This window comes from Meles meles, chromosome 1 (genome assembly GCF_922984935.1).
Source record: "Meles meles chromosome 1, mMelMel3.1 paternal haplotype, whole genome shotgun sequence".
NCBI classification, from domain to species: domain Eukaryota; kingdom Metazoa; phylum Chordata; class Mammalia; order Carnivora; family Mustelidae; genus Meles; species Meles meles.
The window spans coordinates 49,852,478-49,872,332 of NC_060066.1; the positions used below are offsets into that span (position 1 = coordinate 49,852,478).

Consider the following 19,855-nt stretch of genomic DNA (forward strand, 5'->3'; position numbering starts at 1 on the left):
CAACCCCAGATGCTCAGCCTTCTTCCTCATATCCAAATTCCACCCTATTTCCAGGATCAAAAGCAATGTCAGATCTTTGGAAGGCTTCCTAGAATCCTTCCCAAAGAAAGTGCCTGGGCTTCAGACTGAGTAGACCCAAGTTCACACCTAATTTTCATCTCTAACTAGCTGTGTATTTGTGATTCTTTAAAAAATCAGCACTTGGGATCTTGCCAATAAATAAAAACTTAGCCTCTAGCACTGACAGGAGGTCTGATTGCACAAACAAGGTATATAGGCACTAATCACATACCTCAGGTATACCAATGATTACTTCCTGCCTCAAACTATGGTCATCTCTTCTACTTACTTATTTATAGACATGGTATAGGAATAAATGGATAGCTATTGGGGAAAAACACTTTGAGCTGAATCCCTGGTCTCATTCCCTATACTAAAATAAATTCTAGATGAACAAAGGTTTTAAATGTTAAAAATGAAACATCAAAAAAAAAAAAGAAAGAAAAGAAAAAAAATCAACAATAATGAATGAATGAAATAAAAGGTAGATTAACCTACAAATTGGGAGTGGAGAAGGACTTTCTAAGCAGTACACAACAATCAGAAGTCAACAAATGAAAGGACTGATGGGTATAGCTAGTGAAAAAATTCAATGTTTCTACAGGAAAAAAAGGGTATAAAAATTAAATCATATCACACTGAGGAAATAATTTTTCAACATATATTATGAAGGGCTAACTCTCTTAATTTACGAAGAGCTCTTCCATATCAAGAAAAACTGCTGAATATATCAATAACAAAAAGACAAAGTGTTTGGTCAGGTAGCAAATACGCATGATTAGTAACTACAAAATTATTCAATATTGATAATGAAGAAATATAAATGAAAGCAAAAGATACAATTTTTAACCTATTAGACAGGCAAAAACTAAAACGATAATATTCAATGTTGGTAATGGTGTAAGGACACAGGCTTTCTCATGCACTGTTTTGGGGGTACAAACTGGTGCTACTTTTGTTGAGTACAACGTAGCAAAATTTACAAAAATAAAAACACTCCTTCAATTCACTACTTCCACTGCTAAAAATTTATCTTAGAAATAAAGTCAAGACCTACACAGTAATAGGCTAGTTGCAAAACTTTTTGCATTGGAAAAAAATGAGTTATTTGTTAACAGATTCCTGGCAAACTGAGTCGTGATATACATCAAAATGGAATTCTAGGCAGTTGTAAAAAGAATGATGTTGACGAGGATATTTCTAAGAAGAACGAGGTGGGAAAAAGTGTAGAAAGAATATGACCCCATTTGCATAAATTTGAAGTATGGAAGTGGGGTGGGTTGAGTGAGTATCAGTGAACATACTCAACTATAAATATTTTACTAGAAAATGCAGATGAAATGGAAGCATTTACTTTTGGGGAAAGGAATCGAGTGCAGAAGAAGGGGACATGTGGAATAGAGGAATATTTTTATTTTATACTTTTACTTTTCTAATCCAGTGTAGGGCCCAGGTCTAGTATACATATCTGTGTATATTACATTGGAATGGTATATACATAATAATCAGCTCATCTACTGTGGACATTTGTTCCCAGCTTATCTAATAGAACAACTGGAGAGGCCCAAAGTTTTGAGCCCTGGACAGGATTTATTAACTGGATTAATAGAAGTATAATTCATTACTGTGTGGAAATTCAAGCATTTTTAGAATGAAAATCCTTGTAGTGAGAAACTGAAACTATTGGTTATGGAAAGCAAAAAAAAATAAAACATATAGAACTATGATGGGAGTTATTTCTGCTGTTGCAAGGGGAATGTTGCAAAGGGTAGATGTGGCTTTACCAACAACTTTGATGTTTCAGCTCTAGCCTGACAAGTGATACAAAATGTCACATGGTATTTACTTTCAGTATCAGCAGGCAGAACCTTTTAATAGCACACTTACCATTTTTCTTAAAATGAAAACTGAACCCCCCCCCCGCTTTTTTTTTAAACTAAGCTTTAGGCCCAATGTGGGGCTTGAACTCATGACCCTGAGACCAAGAGTTGCATGGTCTACTGACCAAGCCAGGCAGACAGCCCTGAAACTGTGCCTTTATGTGGAGGCTGCCATCACCTACATAATCACGTTTATAAATGAATGAAATCTCTTTTCCAACTGTGAATATGTGGCTCTGTGAGTTTATTAGTTGCTAAAATCTGAATGTATTCAAACTTACAAAAAAGAAAAAGGGTTTTAAGCTTCATGCCAGCCTAATGCCCTACCTGTAACTGTTAGGAGTCATTTGCACAATCACACGGGGGATTAATTGGGCTTCCTGCTACCACTTACGTCATGTACGTAAAAAATGTGCTCAGGGGTTCCAGGGAATGATTCCGGAAATATTCAAATTCTCTGCATAGCTTTTTCCTCATCTCCGTGTCGATTTTGGAAACAGTAAGAGGATTTGTTTCATTAGCCAAGAAGTTGCCATAGTCAGTGGTCTGGAGATGAATTTTCACATCTGAAAATTAAATGAAACCTCAAATCAGATTAAAGTTTGAACATGCATAAATAGCTTTTACAACATTAATTGAATATTGTGACTTTATGATAAATGTATATTAAATTATTATTATCTTATTAGATGTGTATGCCTATGTATGATTTAGCCTTGAGTGTTACTCTCTAAAGCAATAAAAAAATTCAGTTAGTATAGATATTCTAGTACAACAACAACAGACTCAATTATCAAAACAATGTAGAACTATTTAATACAGCTGAAAAGAACACTAACAACCACCTAGTCCTAAGTTTACCTGAGCCAGTTGTAGTCATTTGGGACTAGCTGCTCAGAAAGCTGAGAAGAATCCTAAAGCTTCATCTCGGCTTGATGGAAACAAGAAATTTATTAGTAATATTTACCACGGGTACGGGAGGTGGAATGGGCAATCAATAATATCCTTTTAGTATAGATGAAGAAACTGAGTCTCAATGGGGGCTAAGAAATAAGGCTTGAACTGGGAGATGGCTCTCCTTACTCTTAAAATCCAACATCATTTCCAGAAGACCACACCAGGCATCCTGTAAATGGCAATGTTTTCCAATGCTAGGTAAGTGCTGAAGCATTACATGGGACAAGAGGAGAGGTAAGAAATGAAGCTAGACCAGCAAGCAGGAGGTTGTCCCCAGGAAGGCTGGGCTTGGCTTCCTTTTTATCCTGAGGCTTACCGGGAGCCCTTGTTGGCTATGAACTGATTGCTGCGGTAGCTGATGAGACAGTGAATTTGCAATTAGGCCCTCAAATGATTATTAAGTATCTGAGATTCAGAGGACAGGCATGCTTCCTTAGTACCTGGAGAAGATTATGCACTGGAAATATTCTTCACCTGACTGTAGAATTTACTTGTTCAAGTACCTATTTAATTAATTTAATTTTAAAAAATATATACTTTTTTGGGCCATGTCTTGTTTGGCTTTTCTTTTGGCAGCTCAGATTTTTTTTATACAGTTTGACAGTTTGCTTTCTCAGCACTGAGGAATATTTGCCAACAGAAGAAACACAAATGTTATTTCTTTCAAAACCATGATATTTTGCTCATGCGGCATATGTTTCTTTTAAGCAAAATAACTCCCAAACCTTTCAGCTGCCAGTGAGATCCTGAAATTCAGCGTCTCAAGTGTTTCAGACCCCATAGCAATCATGTAATACTGTAGTCAATGGAAAGGCAAATGAAACAGAAGGAACCTTTTTTTTCCCCAGCACCAAAACAATGCAAAGGATCCTTGCATTGAGATTTTCAGAGAATCTCAAAATCTGAAATGTTTGCTCTGAGATGATAACAGACTGCTAATAATATCAACAACGTCTATAGTTGTATAGTTTTTAAAATGGGCTCACGTAATTTTTTCTCTGCATTTCCCCAAGCGCTTATTTAAATAGGTATGTAATAAAAAGGACTCTGTGGTCAAATAAATTTGGAATAAACGGGCTTCTTAGTTGTAGGAACTGAAAGCCTTTAACACATTACTTTGAGTGATTTTTGAAAAGAGTATGTTCAGAACCTCCCAAGCCACTAGGAAACAATGGAGCCACCACAGAGCACACTTTGGAAAATTACACCACTTTTTTATGCAGAGAAGTGACGTTTTTTCTTTTTTATTCAAATGAGGAAATGGGATGTTTTCCAAACTGGGATCACTACCAACTGAATCACTTTAATAGGTCCCAAACAGCAAAGAATGGAAGTATTAGATTAGGCCATTGTAACAAATATGAGCATATCACACAGTGTAGCACCCACACGTGTGCACGTGTGTCTATGGGGCAGCGTAAAAATGTGTCCTCTGTGGCTTGCCGTCACTAGGGTCAGTGAATTCTTGGAGATCACTTGGTTCGTGAGGTAGGTTGATGCTCTGGGACATCATGATTATCTTCTATTAGCTCGCTGGTCAGATTAGTTTTAAAAAATGGTAATTTTTTTTTTCTATGCAGCTTCCAGTCTGGGGCTCTCTCTACAAGTTGAACGTCCAGACCTTTCACACGCCAGGTAGGTTTTATGCCAAGTAAGCACCTTCGAGAGGAACCCACAAGGGGTGTTTTCCTTGAGCCAACCCCTGCCTTTTCCCTACACTCTGCGGGCGCTGAACGTCAGAAGGTATCTGGCTTTTCTGAACTCTGTTTCTTCACCTATCAAATGGGTACAGAATCCATCCTTCCGGGTTGATGTGGGGATTAAACAAGAGGACATAACTGAAGAGCCAGCATTCGTATGGAGGAGCTACTCCATACTGTTACCTTTTCTCTTCTCCTTCGTACCCACCTACTTCAGCGATAATCTGATTCAGTTGGCTAAAGACTTTGGTTCTTACTGTCAGAATATTCTCAGCCAATACACTGGCATCAGCCATCAGATCTTATAATTACTCAGATTTTAATACATATACCAATTTCTATAAAAGTAGGACATCTCCCTCCATTTTTGCTAATTTAGTGCCTTTCTTACGGTGATAAAACTTCAAGTCCTTTTTGGTGCTTTCTTATTCCCAATCCCTTGCACTGTTCTTTATTGTCCTCTCTGGTTTCCACTCCACGTCCTCCTGGTTTAGAATGGCCACCTGACATCAAGATTACTGCCGTGAGCTCTTTTTTTTTTTTTTTTTAAAGATTTTATTTATTTATTTGACAGACAGAGATCACAAGTAGGCAGAGAGAGAGGAAGGGAAGCAGGCTCCCTCTGTCTCCCGGCAGAGAGCCCGCCGCGGGACTCAATCCCAGGACCCCAGGATCATGACCTGAGCTGAAGGCAGAGGCTTTAACCCACTGAGCCACCCAGGCGCCCTACCGTGAGCTCTTTAATTAAATCTCCCAAGCTCCCTTCTCCTCATGCACTTCTGCCTCAAACTCAATCTTTCCTAAGAATTATTTGGAATCTTGGAGTCACTGACAGTTGTAGGCAGATTAAAAAGGACTTTGCTAAATTTGTAATGTTTTACTACTGACAGAATGGCTCTCACGGACATTGTCTCTTAACTTGAACAAATATTCCCATTTCATAGATGAAGAAACTGAGGCCCAGAGAAGTATGTTTATGTTTTCTATGCTTGCAAGTACTTGACAGAAGATTCAGATATGCCTCTTGGCCTCATTCATTTTCCTAAAGCTCCACAATCAGAACTCCAAGGTACTTCAAGATTTTTTTTCTCAGCCTAAATTCCGGCCTTATCTTCAGGTATTCTAGTATTGCAGCCAAACTGGTTTACTCCTCACCCATATGCTTCTATTTAAATACAGGAATCTGTAGTTCATTAATTTTCCCTCCTGGCCCAGAACGCCCAGCCACCTCAACACTGTTTGCTAGCATCTCATTGGCATTTTCCTAGCTTATAGCCCTGGAGATCTACTTTGCTTTTGAATATATGTTTGATCTATAGGTTAAAACTGTTCTTGTATTTTAGAACTTTTATTGTTTTTACTTATTTATGATATCTTCTCAACTAGAGAGCTGTTTAGGCAGTGCATAATATTTTGTTTATCATATTCTTTACATCACCTAATACAATTTTTAACATAGATTAGCTTCAAATATTAGTAGATTTAATTTCTGATTAAAACCTAGGACCTCAGGGTTCCTGGGTGGTTCAGTCAGTTAAGTGTCTTCCTTTAGCTCAGGTCATGATCCCCATGATCAAGTCCCACATCGGATTCTCTGCTCAATCGGGGGTCTGCTTCTCCTGCTCCCTCTGCCACTTCCCCCTGCTTGCTCTCTCTCTCTCTCTCACATGCTCTCTCTCTCAAATAAATAAATAAAATCTTAAAAAAAAACAAACACAAAACAACAGGGGCACCTGGGTGGCTCAGAGGGTTAATTAAGCCTCTGCCTTTGGCTCAGGTCATGATCTCAGGGTCCTGGGATTGAGCCCCACATCAGGCTCTCTGCTCAGCAGGGAGCCTGCTTCCCCCTCTCTCTGCCTGCCTGCTTGTGATCTCTCTCTTTCTCTCTGTCAAATAAATAAATAAAATCTTTTAAAAAAAACCCCACAAACAAAACAAACAAACAAAACCCAAAAAACCCAAAACAACACAACACCTAGGGCCATATCGCATTTCATTACATAATTCCATGCGTGTTACCAGGATTGAAACTCCTCATTCTGTTCTTATGCACCAAACAGGTGCTCTCTGAAGAACACAATCAGCTACGTAGGACCATATATGAAACACCATTAATCATAACCATGAAATGGGAAGAATTATTTCAGGAATTCAAAAGTCTAGCAAAAGAGGGAAAACTAGTTCTTGTTGTATACACACAGTCGTTCAGGGAAGGGCTTATGATTTCCTAGGAATTCTTATGATTAGCAGTTTACAAAACATTTTCAGAAATTTCTGATGCTCCTGATAACTGGGAGTTAGGCCAGAGAGATATTATCTAAGTATCAGATAAGAAAGCACCATGTTAAAAGTTAAGCAGTCTGGCTTGATATCCTAGAGCCAGAGAGTGGAATTGCTAGGACTTGAACCCAAACATGCACACTTTTCTAATGTGAATTTTCAGATTCTTTCTATGTACAAAACATAGCCTTAGGGCCGGGGAACTAGGACAGTAAAGTAGACAGTCTCTACCCCTTTTTTAAAAAAAATGGATATTTCTTTTTAAAATTTCAGTTTTATTGAAGTGCATCTGACAAATAAAACTGTAAGGTATTTCAAGTATACATCTGATATACATATACAATGTAAAAGTACCCCCCCCACCTATCTGACACTTCAGTGGCCTCACATACTGATACTTTCTGCCCTTAAAGAAGTTTGTAACACAGAAGGAGATAGATTTGTAACACAGAAGGAGATAGATTCATTTATTAGTTTATGAGTTAAGTCCTTAACTGTTAATTCAGGGTGCTAGATAGTCAAGCAAGACAAATGTACACCCCCAGTCTGACACATCATGCAAATGTCACAGAATCAGGTCCATCACAAGGTACAACAGAGTATGAAGTTAGGGCTTGTCAACTGCACCCCAACATGGCTGCAGTAGGAAAAGATTTACAGAGGAAGTAACTTGAGTGGAGACTGGAAAGAGGAATGAGTGTTCTCCAGGCTAACAGGATAGAGAATGGAATTTGTGACTGAAGGAAGAACTTTACAAAAGATAGAAGAGGAAATGCTTGCAAGGTAGAGATCAGCAAGACTCCTCCACCCTTCTGAACCAAGGGTGAAGTTGATCCTGCCTGATGAAAGCCATTGAAGTATTTTTGAACAGGAAAGCGATGGCATTGGATATGCACTTTTAATACAAGGTGGAAAAGTGCTATAATTAGAGGCACAAGTAGTATTTAAGGGAGCATGAAGAAAGTTCTTTGAGTTAAGTCTTCCTCCTATATATATATATTTTCCTTTAAAAATAGATAGTAGGTATAAATATAGGTAAAAAGTGAAAGGTCGCCTAAACTTGTCAACCACCGCCGCCCACTCACTCCTAGATGCAGGTAATTACTATTTTTAGTTTCTGTTGGATCCTTTCAGTATCTGGACCATCATACAGAAAATGTATTTTTAAATTTATCTGCCTTTTTATTAAAGAGTACTATAACACGCATAGTTCTTCCCGTTGCTTTCCTCCCTTAATAGAGCTTGGTGCTCTTTCCATATCAGTCCTCTTATGGGGGTATCCTCATGCCTTTTTTTTTTTCCTTTAATAGCTGCAGAATATTCTGTTATGTGAATGTTACATAATTTGTTTAATCAGTTCCCTGCAGATGGACATTTGATTTGCTTCCATCTTTTGCTATTCTAAACGATGCTATATGAAATCCTAGGCCAAGTGTATATGCCTCTGGAATTTTGACAGGTATTGCCCAATTGCCCCCATTAAGAGTCTTATTTTTCAATATTTTTATTCCCCAGAGTGGGAGCCCTTTTAGGGCAGGGATTATATCTTATTTAGTTTTACTTCCTCAACTCTAGCTAGAAATGCTTAACATGTTGTTAGATTAATTCTTATTGGAAAAGGAAGGTCATGTCCCCTAACAGAGACGTAATTGTTAGTAAGATAGAATCAGAGTCCCTCATTCTCCTTTAAAAAAATACAGCAGAGAGGACAAAGGAAAGGTTCAATCCACAGAGCCAGCAGACACTTCTCACCATGTATTTTAGAAAATATCAAGTACTAAATTCTAGAGCTCTAAAGTGTTAATTTTACCATCTTGTCTTTTTTGAACAGGGATGAATATTTAAGTCTTATTTATCATTAAAAAATTTCTAATGGGGGCGCCTGGGTGGCTCAGTGGGTTAAAACCTCTGCCTTCAGCTCAGGTCATGATCTCAGGGTCCTGGGATGGAGCCCTGCATCGGGCTCTGCTCCATGGCAAGCCTGCTTCTTCCTCTCTCTCTGCCTGCCTCTCTGCCTACTTGTGATCTCTGTCAAATAAATAAATAAAATCTTTTAAAAAATTCTAATGAAAATAGCCATATTGCCATCAAAAGAAATGGGAAAAAATGCATGTTATTAAGTGAGAGAAGCCAATCTGAAAAGGCTGCATGCTGTATAATTCTAACTATACCACGTTCTGGAATAGGCAAAACTATGAGACCGTAAAAAGACTGGTGATTGCCAGAAGTGGGGTTGGGAGAGCGGAATGAACAGGTGCAACAGAGTACTTTTAGGCAGTGAAAGTACTTTGTATGATACCATAATGACGGATACATGTCATTATATATTTGTCCAAACCCGCAGTGTGTAACACCAAGAGTGAACCACAAGGTAAACTATGGACTCTATGTATTATGATGCATCAGTGCAGGCTCATTGATTCTAACAAATGCGCCCTAGGCTGTGGTGGGGAAGCCGACAATGGTGAGGCTGTGCGGGTGTAGGGGCAGGGGGTGTACAGGAAATCTCCGTACTTTCTCGTCAATTTTGCTGTTAGCTTAAAAGCTGCTCTAGAAAAACAAAGTCTTAATTCTTAAAAAACAGGGTTAATTCTCTAAAAGAATATTTCATGTCCCTTTAGCATTATTATTTCGCTGCAAAGTCACTTTTAAAGTTTTTCAAGTTTCCATGTGGTACAGAGTTCCAGCACTCCCAGTGGGACGCGCCATGTGCACTAGCCTTGCTCTTTTGTCTCTGGGAAGGACTGAGTCACCGAATGTCCTAGCAACTGATTCAGGTCACTGAGAGTCAGGGGCAGACCTTGGAACAGATGAGTATTTCTGATCACACTGGCACAATTATATATGCAGTTAAGCACAAGAATGAATTCTAGGACGTTTCAAAGCTTTGCTAGACAGTCTTCATTTTCTCTTCTAAATTTTCCTGAAATCATATGTATTCTTTCAAAGTAATTCTAAAATAATTTGTCAGTATCAGAACACTTCTGAAGTCTAGAGAACTTGAAAAGATTAACAGCAAGTTTAATCTTTGCTAAGTTAGCTTTTCTTTTGCAGAAAGTGTCTGTGTCAACACAGGGTGCCACAGCGACAGTCTTACCTACTCTTCTTCATCCATTACTGGCACAAGGCATATTTTGTGCAAACGTAAATAGAAATCCCAAAGTCCTTAACATCTGTTCCAATAAATGACCTTGATTTCGTCTCTCCAAGTCTCTCTCTCCTTTTTTTAAAAAAAGATTTATTTGACAGAGAGAGAGAGAGAGAGATCACAAGTAGGCAGAGCAGCGGGGGTGGGGGGGGGAGGCGGGGGGGGGGGGAGGGGCGGGGGGCGGGGAAGAGAGCAGACTCCCTGCCAAACAGGGAGCCAGATGCGGGGCTCGATTGCAGGACCCTGAGATCACGTCCTGAGCCGAAGGCAGAGGCCTAACCCACTGAGCCACCCAGGCGCCCCTCCAACTCTCTTTTAAAAAGTATTTTATTTTTAAGTGATCTCTACATCCAACATGGGGCGTGAACTTAGAAGCCCAGGATCAAGAGTCATATGTTTTACTGATTTAGCCAGCCTGCTGCCCCTCTTCTCAGTTCTCAAGAAATCCAGCTCAGGAGACCGTTGGGTTTCTCTCAGCACATTTGCAGGTGCAACAGTTGCATTGCTTTTCACAAGTTATTTCCCAACATCCTATGGAATAATCAGTAGAGCAGACCTTATTTTCTCTTTATCAAGATGGAGCTGGGGTGCCTTGTGGCTCGGCTGGTTACGTGTCTGTCTTAGGCTCAAATCATGATCCCAGGGTCCTGGGATTGAGCCCAGCACAGGGCTCTCTGCTTGGCAGGGAGTCCGCTTCTCCCTCTCCCTCTCCCTCTGCCTCTGCCTGCCACTCTCTCTTCCTACGCTCTCCCTCTGTCTGTCAAACAAATAAATAGAATCTTAAAAAAAAAAAAAAAAATGGTATCAACATAGACAATAATCATTTATGTTCAGTTCATGCTCAGGAGACATGGAGATTTTAGTGGAAAAAGAGATGCGGATATGCCTGCACTCCTTGACTAGAGCGTCAGACCAGCCGCGAACATTTTAAGCATCGGTGTGCTCAACTGTCACCTGCAAACGTGAAATCCTTATTTAGATTTCTTTTCTCAGCAGCCATTAGAACCTGCGGTTAATGACTCACACACATGATATTCCTGGGAATCTCCAAACAGACTGGCACACAGATTCAAACATAGTTGTGAAATGAATGGTTGAAAAAAATGTATCATTAGGAGGGACGTAAGATAAAAGTTGAGGCACAGGGACAATAAAGCAATGGTGTAGGTGCCAGGGTTTCTTAAGAGGGTACAGGGACGGCTCTGGGTGGTCCATGACCCCTGATAGTACATGGAAAATTCTGTATGCATGCACCTGTGTATTCTCTAAGAAGATTCTTTCTTCAGGTCTTCAAAAGGGTCTGAAACCCTTTTTTCTCTCCCAAATTGAAGTTGAGGGTTCTTTAGTGAGTTGGCTAAACGTGATTTCGTATCACATTTTAGGTATTTTATGTATTGTTTGTGTTAAAATTTACATTCCTTAGCTCATTTAAAAAGCTTGGCTGGAGGTGCCTGGCTGGCTCAGTTGGAGGAGCTCAGACTCTTGACCTTGGGGTTATGAGTTCAAGCCCCACGCTGGGTGTAGAGATGACTTAAATAAATAAACTTCAAAAAATTAAGAAAGTAAAAGCTTGACTGAAAACTAAGTACAATTCATTCAAGTGGCTTCTGTTAGAAACACTCATTCTTCCCTGCATTCATTCACTTTTTGTACTTCAGTTTAAGTACATTTTCCCTTTTTATTCAAGTATAGCTGACATGCATTATATTAGTTTCAGGTTTACGACACAGTGATTCCACAAGTATACACCCTTATGAAATGTTCACCACAGTAAGTGTAGTTACTATCTATCACACTATGAAGTTACCACCATACTTGCCCAGATTTTCTGTACACGATTCACATTCTCCAGTCACCAAACTCCTCATTTAATATGCTGAATATGTTATTTAGGGGTTGGAATTATATTGTGATTATTTGCAGCTAACAGAATTATTTATCATCTGAAAGATTTTTCTAGCTGTCTCCACTGCTAGGGAAAGGAGAGCATCTACTTCAGACTGACCAGTTCTGCCTTAACTCTGGCTCTAACTGCTCAGAACCACAAACAAGTGACCCAGGATCCCCAGCCTTGCCAAGTCACCTTCAGGTAGGTTTGTTTTTTTTGTTTTTGCTTTTAACACCTTTCCTAGCAGTTTTGATCCATATTGCTTCCCTGTTTTTTCTAGAATAATCTTGTGGTCTTAAAGCACCTCATTATTGACATATGTTGATTTTATAAGTACATTTCAAAATGAACTAGTGTAGCTGTTTTTATAATAAAAATACTGTATTACAGATGTGAAATCTTTGGTTAAGTTTTGAAAATATTGTAGCTTAAAGATGATTTCCAGAATAAAGGGAGAAAGGGGGAGGTATAAGTCAACAGGTACGAGGTTTCAGAAACACAAGGTTAAGTCCCAGAGATCTACTATACAGCATACAGAAAGTAGTTAATACACACACACACACACACACACACACAATAACAGAGGGCAGGAAGAAACTTTTGGAGGTAATGGATAGATTTATGTCACCGATGATGCTGATGGTTTCATGGAGGTATACTTACCTCTAATCTCATCAGGTTGCATACATTGAATATATACAGTTTTATGTCTGTCAATCATACCTCAGTAAAGTGCTTTAAAAAAGTATATTTACATAGTGCTTCATGGTTTCCAATGTATCTTTCAGGTATTAACTTCATTTATTTCTCCAAGCAAAGCAGGCAAAGCAGACATTACCATTGCATTTTACAAGTGAGGACTCAGCCTCAGAGGCCAGGAGCTTTAGGCCACCCTACCTAGATAGCGCAGAGGTCAAAGTCAGTACTTTTGAATACAGGGCTGGCCTCACCACCCACCCACCTCTTGGCTTATCCTTAAGCTTCAGTTAAAGAAAACCTCAAATAAATCTCCTATCAATATATACTGAGAAACTGGGTATAGAATAAAATTTTCTAGCCCAAGTTTCTTAGCATTTGGTGGGGGGGCATTCGCCCCTGGGTACTTTGACTAAGTCCTTCTGCAAATATTATTTATAAATATGTAAAATGAAAATACATACAATTACAAAGTAAACACAATATGTTAAACTAGGTTATCAAGATGTTTTAAGATGTGTGGTTTGAGCGTCCTGCTCTCAATTTTGGCTCTGGTCGCGATCTCAGGGTGAAATCGAGCCCCGCCCAGAGTCTGCTTAAGATTCTCTCCCTTTCCCTCTACATCTCCCCCTTCTCTCGCACCTGTGCTCTCTCTCAAAAAAAAAAAAAAAAAAAAAAAAAAATTAAGTATGACACTGTATTTCTTTCTTAAGAGATTAAATACCAAGATTAAAGAATAAGTGCAATACTGGGGTGCCTGGGTGGCTCAGTGGGTTAGGCCTTTGCCTTCGGCTCAGGTCATGATCTCGGGGTTCTCAGATGGAGCCCTGCATCCGACTCTCTGCTCGGCAGAAAGCCTGTTTCCCTCTCTTTCTGCCTGCCTCTCTGCCTACTTGTGATCTCTCTCTCTAATTAAAAAAAAAAAAAAAAAAGAATAAGTGCAATACCTAGTATAATTGTGAAACCATGAAATTATAAATATTTCAAAATATCTGCAAGAATTGTACAGAGATATGAAAATATTGAATTTTTACTGCTTGTTGACAAAGTACTGTGATTTGTTGCCTCCATTCATAACAAAAAGAAATGCTGAAATTTTACTTAGAGAAAACTGAAAAGCAAGATATAATTTTTTTTCCCCATCTAAGTTCATGGACGCCTGAAGTCTGGACCCAGGGAATAAGAACCTGGTCTGGACTCTCAGGCCATGGGAACACAGTACCTTTTCCATGCTTCCAATGAGCAGCAACATTTCCTTTTTCCCCTTTTTAAATGGGGAGAAGAGCAGCACGTACCTTCCAGGGTCTCACACTGGACCAGGTTGATGTAGTCCTGCTGGGTCAGGAGGCCGGCTTTGCACCCTCGCACCAGGCCTTCCAGGTAGCCATGGTCCGCGTTAAAGTAGAACTCGGCGCCCTCAAGCATGGGGAAAGAGATCACAGTCAATTTGGGCTGAAGCAGCTCTGGCTGCCGGTGTGCTCCTGAAGATCTCCTCTAGTCTGGAAAAAAGTAGTAGTAGCAGTTATCAGGAAGAAATCTATCAGCTGAGAGTCAGGGTTTTCGTGACTAGTTTCCTCTGGTTTCTGCCACTTTCAACAGCATGCTCATCCCTGTTTTCACAGCAACAATGAATCAGCGAGATAAGCCCCATAAACCCAGAAGCAAACTGCCACAGGGAGAAGTGGAGTAGGAGAGAGGGAGGGTCAGGTCTGGGCTCTTTCCCTCACAGGGGAGCTGGTCCCCTCCCAGCTTTGCCATTGCAAGTCCTGAAACACCTGAAGCTTCTGTGAACATTCCTCCTTCCATCTGAGCTTTGGAGCTTTCCATTGTGAATTGCATTTGTCCTGAATTTCTTGAGGACAAAGGGAAGGCTTTTTTCTCTTTTTAAAAATTATGTTTTGTAAATAGATCAGTTGGGAACAGGCAGTTCAAAGAATCCTGAGAAGCTAATTCAGCAATGCAGTTGTTTATAAAACAAATGTTTAGTAATGTCTTAACACTGCTAAAGTTGATAGCTCTTAACCCCCTCATCCCCCACCGCCCCACTCCCCCAGCCCCCGCCCGGCTCCCTATCCCCTGCCCCCAGCCCCAAGTCTGGGAGCAGAGCCCAGAAAGCTATCCTGGAGGCAAACACAGAGCTGTGATTCTATAAGACTCTACCTTTACAAAATTGGACCGTTCATAAGGCACTCTTTATTTTCTTTTCCCATTTAAATCTCACAATCACTGGAACATGTATCTGGGCAGATAATATTATTACCCGAATCACAGATAAGAAACCAGATCTTAGAATCTGTGAGACAGCTCAAAATGCACAGGTGGTAATACAGTATGTACTTAATTAAGCCAGGACAATTACTGAGTTTCATGCTCCAAAAAGAGTGCTTGTTCTCTCCTATACTTAGCTCAAAAATTGTGTCAAATATCCTGAATGCTATTTTACATATATAGTGTTTCACTTTCATATATATTGTGTCAAATTCTTAACTGAATTAAAAGCGTTAGAAATTCTCCAGTCTCTGTCTCAGTATTTTCCAACTGGGAGAAGCTAGATAAGATCGAATCACAAGAAATTCTGCTGTAGTTTTTGAAAAATCACAGATAGCCAGACTTGGTTTAGCACAGTGTCCAGCACTTTGAAAACTTAATTTAATAAACAGTAAAGGTTCTTTTGATTACCATCATCATTATCCAACCCTCCCTCCAATAATTCCACCATCTCCAAACTCCCTGAGTATGTTTTAGGTTGAATTGTATGAACTTAACCTTTGTAGATCAAAAAATGGTTGCCTATCAGCAATTTTATATAGTTTGACTTAATACAAACTTACAATTAAATAAATTACAAAACAAATTCATCATTCCCTAATCATTTCAGCGTATTACTAAAATTTATGCACTTGAGGTTATGTCTGTTGTAGATATATGATGGATTTCTGTGTAATGGCTTGTTACCATGCATTTTTTTTCAAGTAAAGGTTTAATGATATCATTATTATAGTTTGAAGTTGACCATGGTGGGAGTGTTTGGAACAGGGAAATAGCCAAATGGTATATAAATCAGGGCTTGATTTATTGCTGGCTGTTTGTCTAGACTTGAGAAAATGTTAACAATGCAAATTAAACTCAAAAGTATGTACAATCTCTCTAGCCATTACACTGTGAATCACAAATTTTGGGGAAATAGTCTTTCAGTATTCAAAACCCATTATCTGATTTAGCAAAGATAGGATTCCCGTAATAAGGACTAAGTGAAGTCCTGGTATATGTCTTTATTGTTTCACTTTCATTCTACTCTTCAGTATAAACAAACACATCAACCATCATTCACAAACACATCAACTGAATTTATCTGTTGGTTGAAACGGAAGTTTGACTACGGATACTGGAGTTGAACAAAGATCAATGAAAGCATTCTGTGAAAATTGATCGACTATATGGAATTTACAATACAGAGTATTATTTTATAGTTATTTGTAAATTGGGTGGCACACATTCTTTATAATAGTAAAAATTATCATAAACATATAGACACATATTTTGGGAGGAGAGCCAGTTGTTAAACACTTATGGTACAACATGCAACCCTCATAGTTTTGCCCAGAGATAGCCTTGCTTGTCAACATGCTCAAAAGAGAATTTTGTGGGGCGCCTGGGTGGCTCAGTGGGTTAAAGCCTCTGCCTTCAGCTCAGGTCATGATCCCAGGGTCCTGAGTTCGAGCCCCGCATGGGGGGGGTCTCTGCACAGTGGGGAGCCTGCTTCCTCCTCTGTCTCTGCCTGCCTCTCTGCCTACTTGTCTGTCAAATAAGTAAGTAAAATCTTTAAAAAAACACACACAAAAGGAGGGGGTTATGGACATTGGGGAGGGTATGTGCTATCGTGAGTGCTGTGAAGTGTGTAAACCTGGCGATTCACAGACCTGTACACCTGGGGATAAAAATACATTATATGTTTATAAAAAAAAAAATTGGAAGGGGAGGCGAATCATAAGAGACTATGGACTCTGAAAAACAACCTGAGGGTTTTGAAGGGTCAGGGGTGGGAGGTTGGGAGAACAGGCGGTGGGTAATAGGGAGGGCACGTTTTGCATGGAGCACTGGGTGTTGTGCAAAAACAATGAATACTGTTATGCTGAAAAAATAAATAAATTAAAAAAAAGAGAGGAAAAAAACACACACAAAAAAACAAAACTGTTTTAAAAAAAGAGAATTTTGTGTATGTGTGTATGCAAAAAGACTTTTTAAAGATTTTATTTATTTATTTATTTATTTGTTGCGGCGGGGAGAGAGAGAGCGAGGGCACAAGCAGCTGGCAGAGGCAGAGAGAGAAGCAGGCTCCCCACTGAGCAAGGAGCCCGATGCGGGACTTGATCCCAGGACCCTGGAATCATGACCTGAGCCAACCGACCAAGCCACCCAGGTGTCCCCCAAAAGACTTTTTAATTTGCCATCTTTTACATTTATATGCAGAGCCAACTTCCCGTGTTTCTTTAAAATGGTAGATACAGGGACTCCTTGCCGGCTCAGTCCACAGAGCATGTGATCTTGATCTCAGGGTCACGAATTTCAGGCCCACGTTGGGTGTAGAGGTTACTTAAAAGACTACAGAATAAAGAAACAATGATAGACACCAACTTCCCCAGTGATTACAAAATTCATGAATGAGGCAGGTCAATTTCTTCTCTTCACATAATCCTTCAAACTTTGCACAAACAGAAATGTCTCATTCCTGTGGTGCCTGGGTGGCTCCGTCATAGAGCCTCTGCTTTCAGCTCAGGTCATGATCCCAGGGTCCTGGAAATGAGCCCCACATCGGGCTCCCTGCTCAGCGGAGAGCCTGCTTCTCCCTCTCCCCCTGCCCCTGCTTGTGTTCCCTCTCTCGCTATGTCTCTCTCTGTCAAATAAATAAACAAATAAATACTCAATTAATCTTTAAACAAAAGTCTCATTCCTGTTAAAGTTACTCATCAGAGATGAGATCCAACTCATGAGAGATGAGGGGAAACCCAGTGCAGGGACACGCATCTGGAGCTTCTTTATAAATGCGTCCCCACAGTGCAAACAAAAGAAAAATGTTCATTTCGATGTTTAAACGACCAACAGAGTTTAGGAGAGCAGCTTGGACTATGGCAGAGCATGGGTGTAAGTCACTTCCTCTCTAAGCACTAGTGTTTCCATGTGTAAAATGAGGACAATAATACTTACCTCACAGTTGATTATAAAGATGAAGTGAGATAAAATCCTTAGAATGTTTAACACATGTAGGCGTGTGTACTAATTATGTCATAAGAGAAACTACTGTGATGGCTTCTCCTCTTCCTCCCATTTCTACCAGCTGCTGCAATCCTAATCCTTTAACACCAGACCCTTCAGGCCAGGAACAGTGTTTCACTCATCTTTCTGGCTCTCAGCTGCTCAGTAGCACATCTTGAGAGGACCTGTTTGCTGGAGGAACCAGAACTGGACTTCTAAAATGACCTAACTTGCTTTTACAGTCATTAGCCATGCGTTTCTCTAGGAAACCCCATTTTTGGTCAATGTATTTGAGAAATGAGGTTATTTGGGGTTTTCGCAGCATGATATACGTGTGTGTGTATGCTTATCTATGAGATATATAGGATTTATCATGACTCTGTTTCAATTTTGACAACTTTCGTGTCATTAGCTTCACAGCATGAGAGGATCAACTTATTTTTCCAAGAAATAGAGATACTCCTTGGAGAGGTACAGTGTCTGTTATCCTGAAAACAAAGGGTTTCTTTCTAGAAACAGTAGGCTCTTCAAAGGACAGCGAGTAAGCAAAGACGATCCAAGCTGCTTCCTATGAAATCTTCTGGATGTTTTTGTTTCTCTTTTGTTTTGTTTTTAAAGATTGTATTTATTTATTTGACAGAGAGAGACATAGCGAGAGAGGGAACACAAGCAGGGGGAATGGAAGAAGGAGAAGCAGGCTCTCCGCTGAGCAAGGAGCCTGATGTGGGGCTCTATCTCAGGACCCTGAGATCATGACCTGAGCCGAAGGCAGATGCTTAACCGACTGAGCCACCCAGGCGTCACTGGACATTCTGATGTGGCAGACCAAGGCAGGCCAAGGTCTTGCTAAGCTCTGAGGTAGTTCTCAAGGTGAACAGACACACCACATTTGAACAGTCTCTGGGAGTGTCTTGAGTGTTGGTTAGGATCCACTAGGGTGGAACAAGGATGCCATCCTCAATGATAAAGTCAAGGGCCTAGTCAAAGCCTTTTCCTAAAGCTATATGTACTGGTTGGTTGGTTTAGATTTTAAAACATTACATGTTCCATAATACAGTCTCTAATCGCCATATAAGCATCACCGAGCTGTGCTAATAATCCACTCATAGCCCATTTTGATTTCGCTATACCAGGTATCAGAAGCTTTTTCTGCATAGGGCAAGACAACAAATATTTTAGGCATTGTGGGCCATATTGTTCCTATCGCAACTACCGAACTCTGCCTTTGTTGCAGGAAAACGCCCACAGACCACACATAAACAAATGAGCATGACTGTGTTCTAATAAACTTAATTTGCAAAAGCAGGCGGTGGGCTGGATTTGGCCTCTGGGCCATAGTTTGCCACCGGCTGAGCTATCACCTTGACCACTTACTCGTCCCCCTGAATCATTTTCAACTAAACCCAGTATAGCATATTATTTTATGCACAAATTTCAGGATCTCTAAAAGATAAGGGCCCTTTTGTAATATCACTATATTATAATACTAAAGTTATTTGTTAATCTTAAATATCCCCTGTTCAAATTGTCTCAGCATTTTTTTTTTTTTTTTTACATTTGGTTAGTTTGAATGAGGAGACATTACAATTGGTTTATATGTCTCTTAACTTTCTTCTACGTATACTTTCTCTGCCGCTCGTGCTATTTTTTTGTTTAAGAAGCTGGGTCACGTGTTCTCTAAAGGCTTCCACAGTTTGGTGATTACACCTGAGGTGTCATTTAACTTGTTGCTCTGTCTCCTGTAATTCCTATACATTGGTAGTTAGATCTGGAAGCCAGATCACTTTTGAATTTAGATTGTTTTGTAAGAACACATCACAGCAGTGTTGAATATTTCCATGAGGATACATGTAACATCTGACTCTCCCTTCGCTTTTTTAAAGATTTTTTTTAAATTTTTAAGTAATTTCAGGAGTTGGATGCTTAGCAGACTGAGGCACCCAGGTACCCCTAACTTATAGTTCTTATATAGATAGGCAAGCTAAATGCTTAA

At 39.8% G+C, this 19,855-nt stretch overlaps 1 protein-coding gene across 1 annotated transcript in view; it reads right to left on the bottom strand.

Annotated features, from left to right (window-relative positions):
- ATP6V0D2 (ATPase H+ transporting V0 subunit d2) overlaps positions 1-14,102 on the bottom strand; it is a 44,108-nt gene extending 30,006 nt beyond the window's left edge. The window contains exons 1-2 of the mRNA XM_046018515.1: positions 13,905-14,102; positions 2,335-2,506 (exon numbers count right to left, since the gene is read on the bottom strand). Of these exons, the coding sequence (XP_045874471.1) occupies positions 2,335-2,506; positions 13,905-14,034 (302 nt within the window). The 5' untranslated portion in view covers positions 14,035-14,102. The remainder of the gene's footprint in view (positions 1-2,334; positions 2,507-13,904) is intronic.
- Between the last annotated feature and the right edge of the window lie 5,753 nt (positions 14,103-19,855).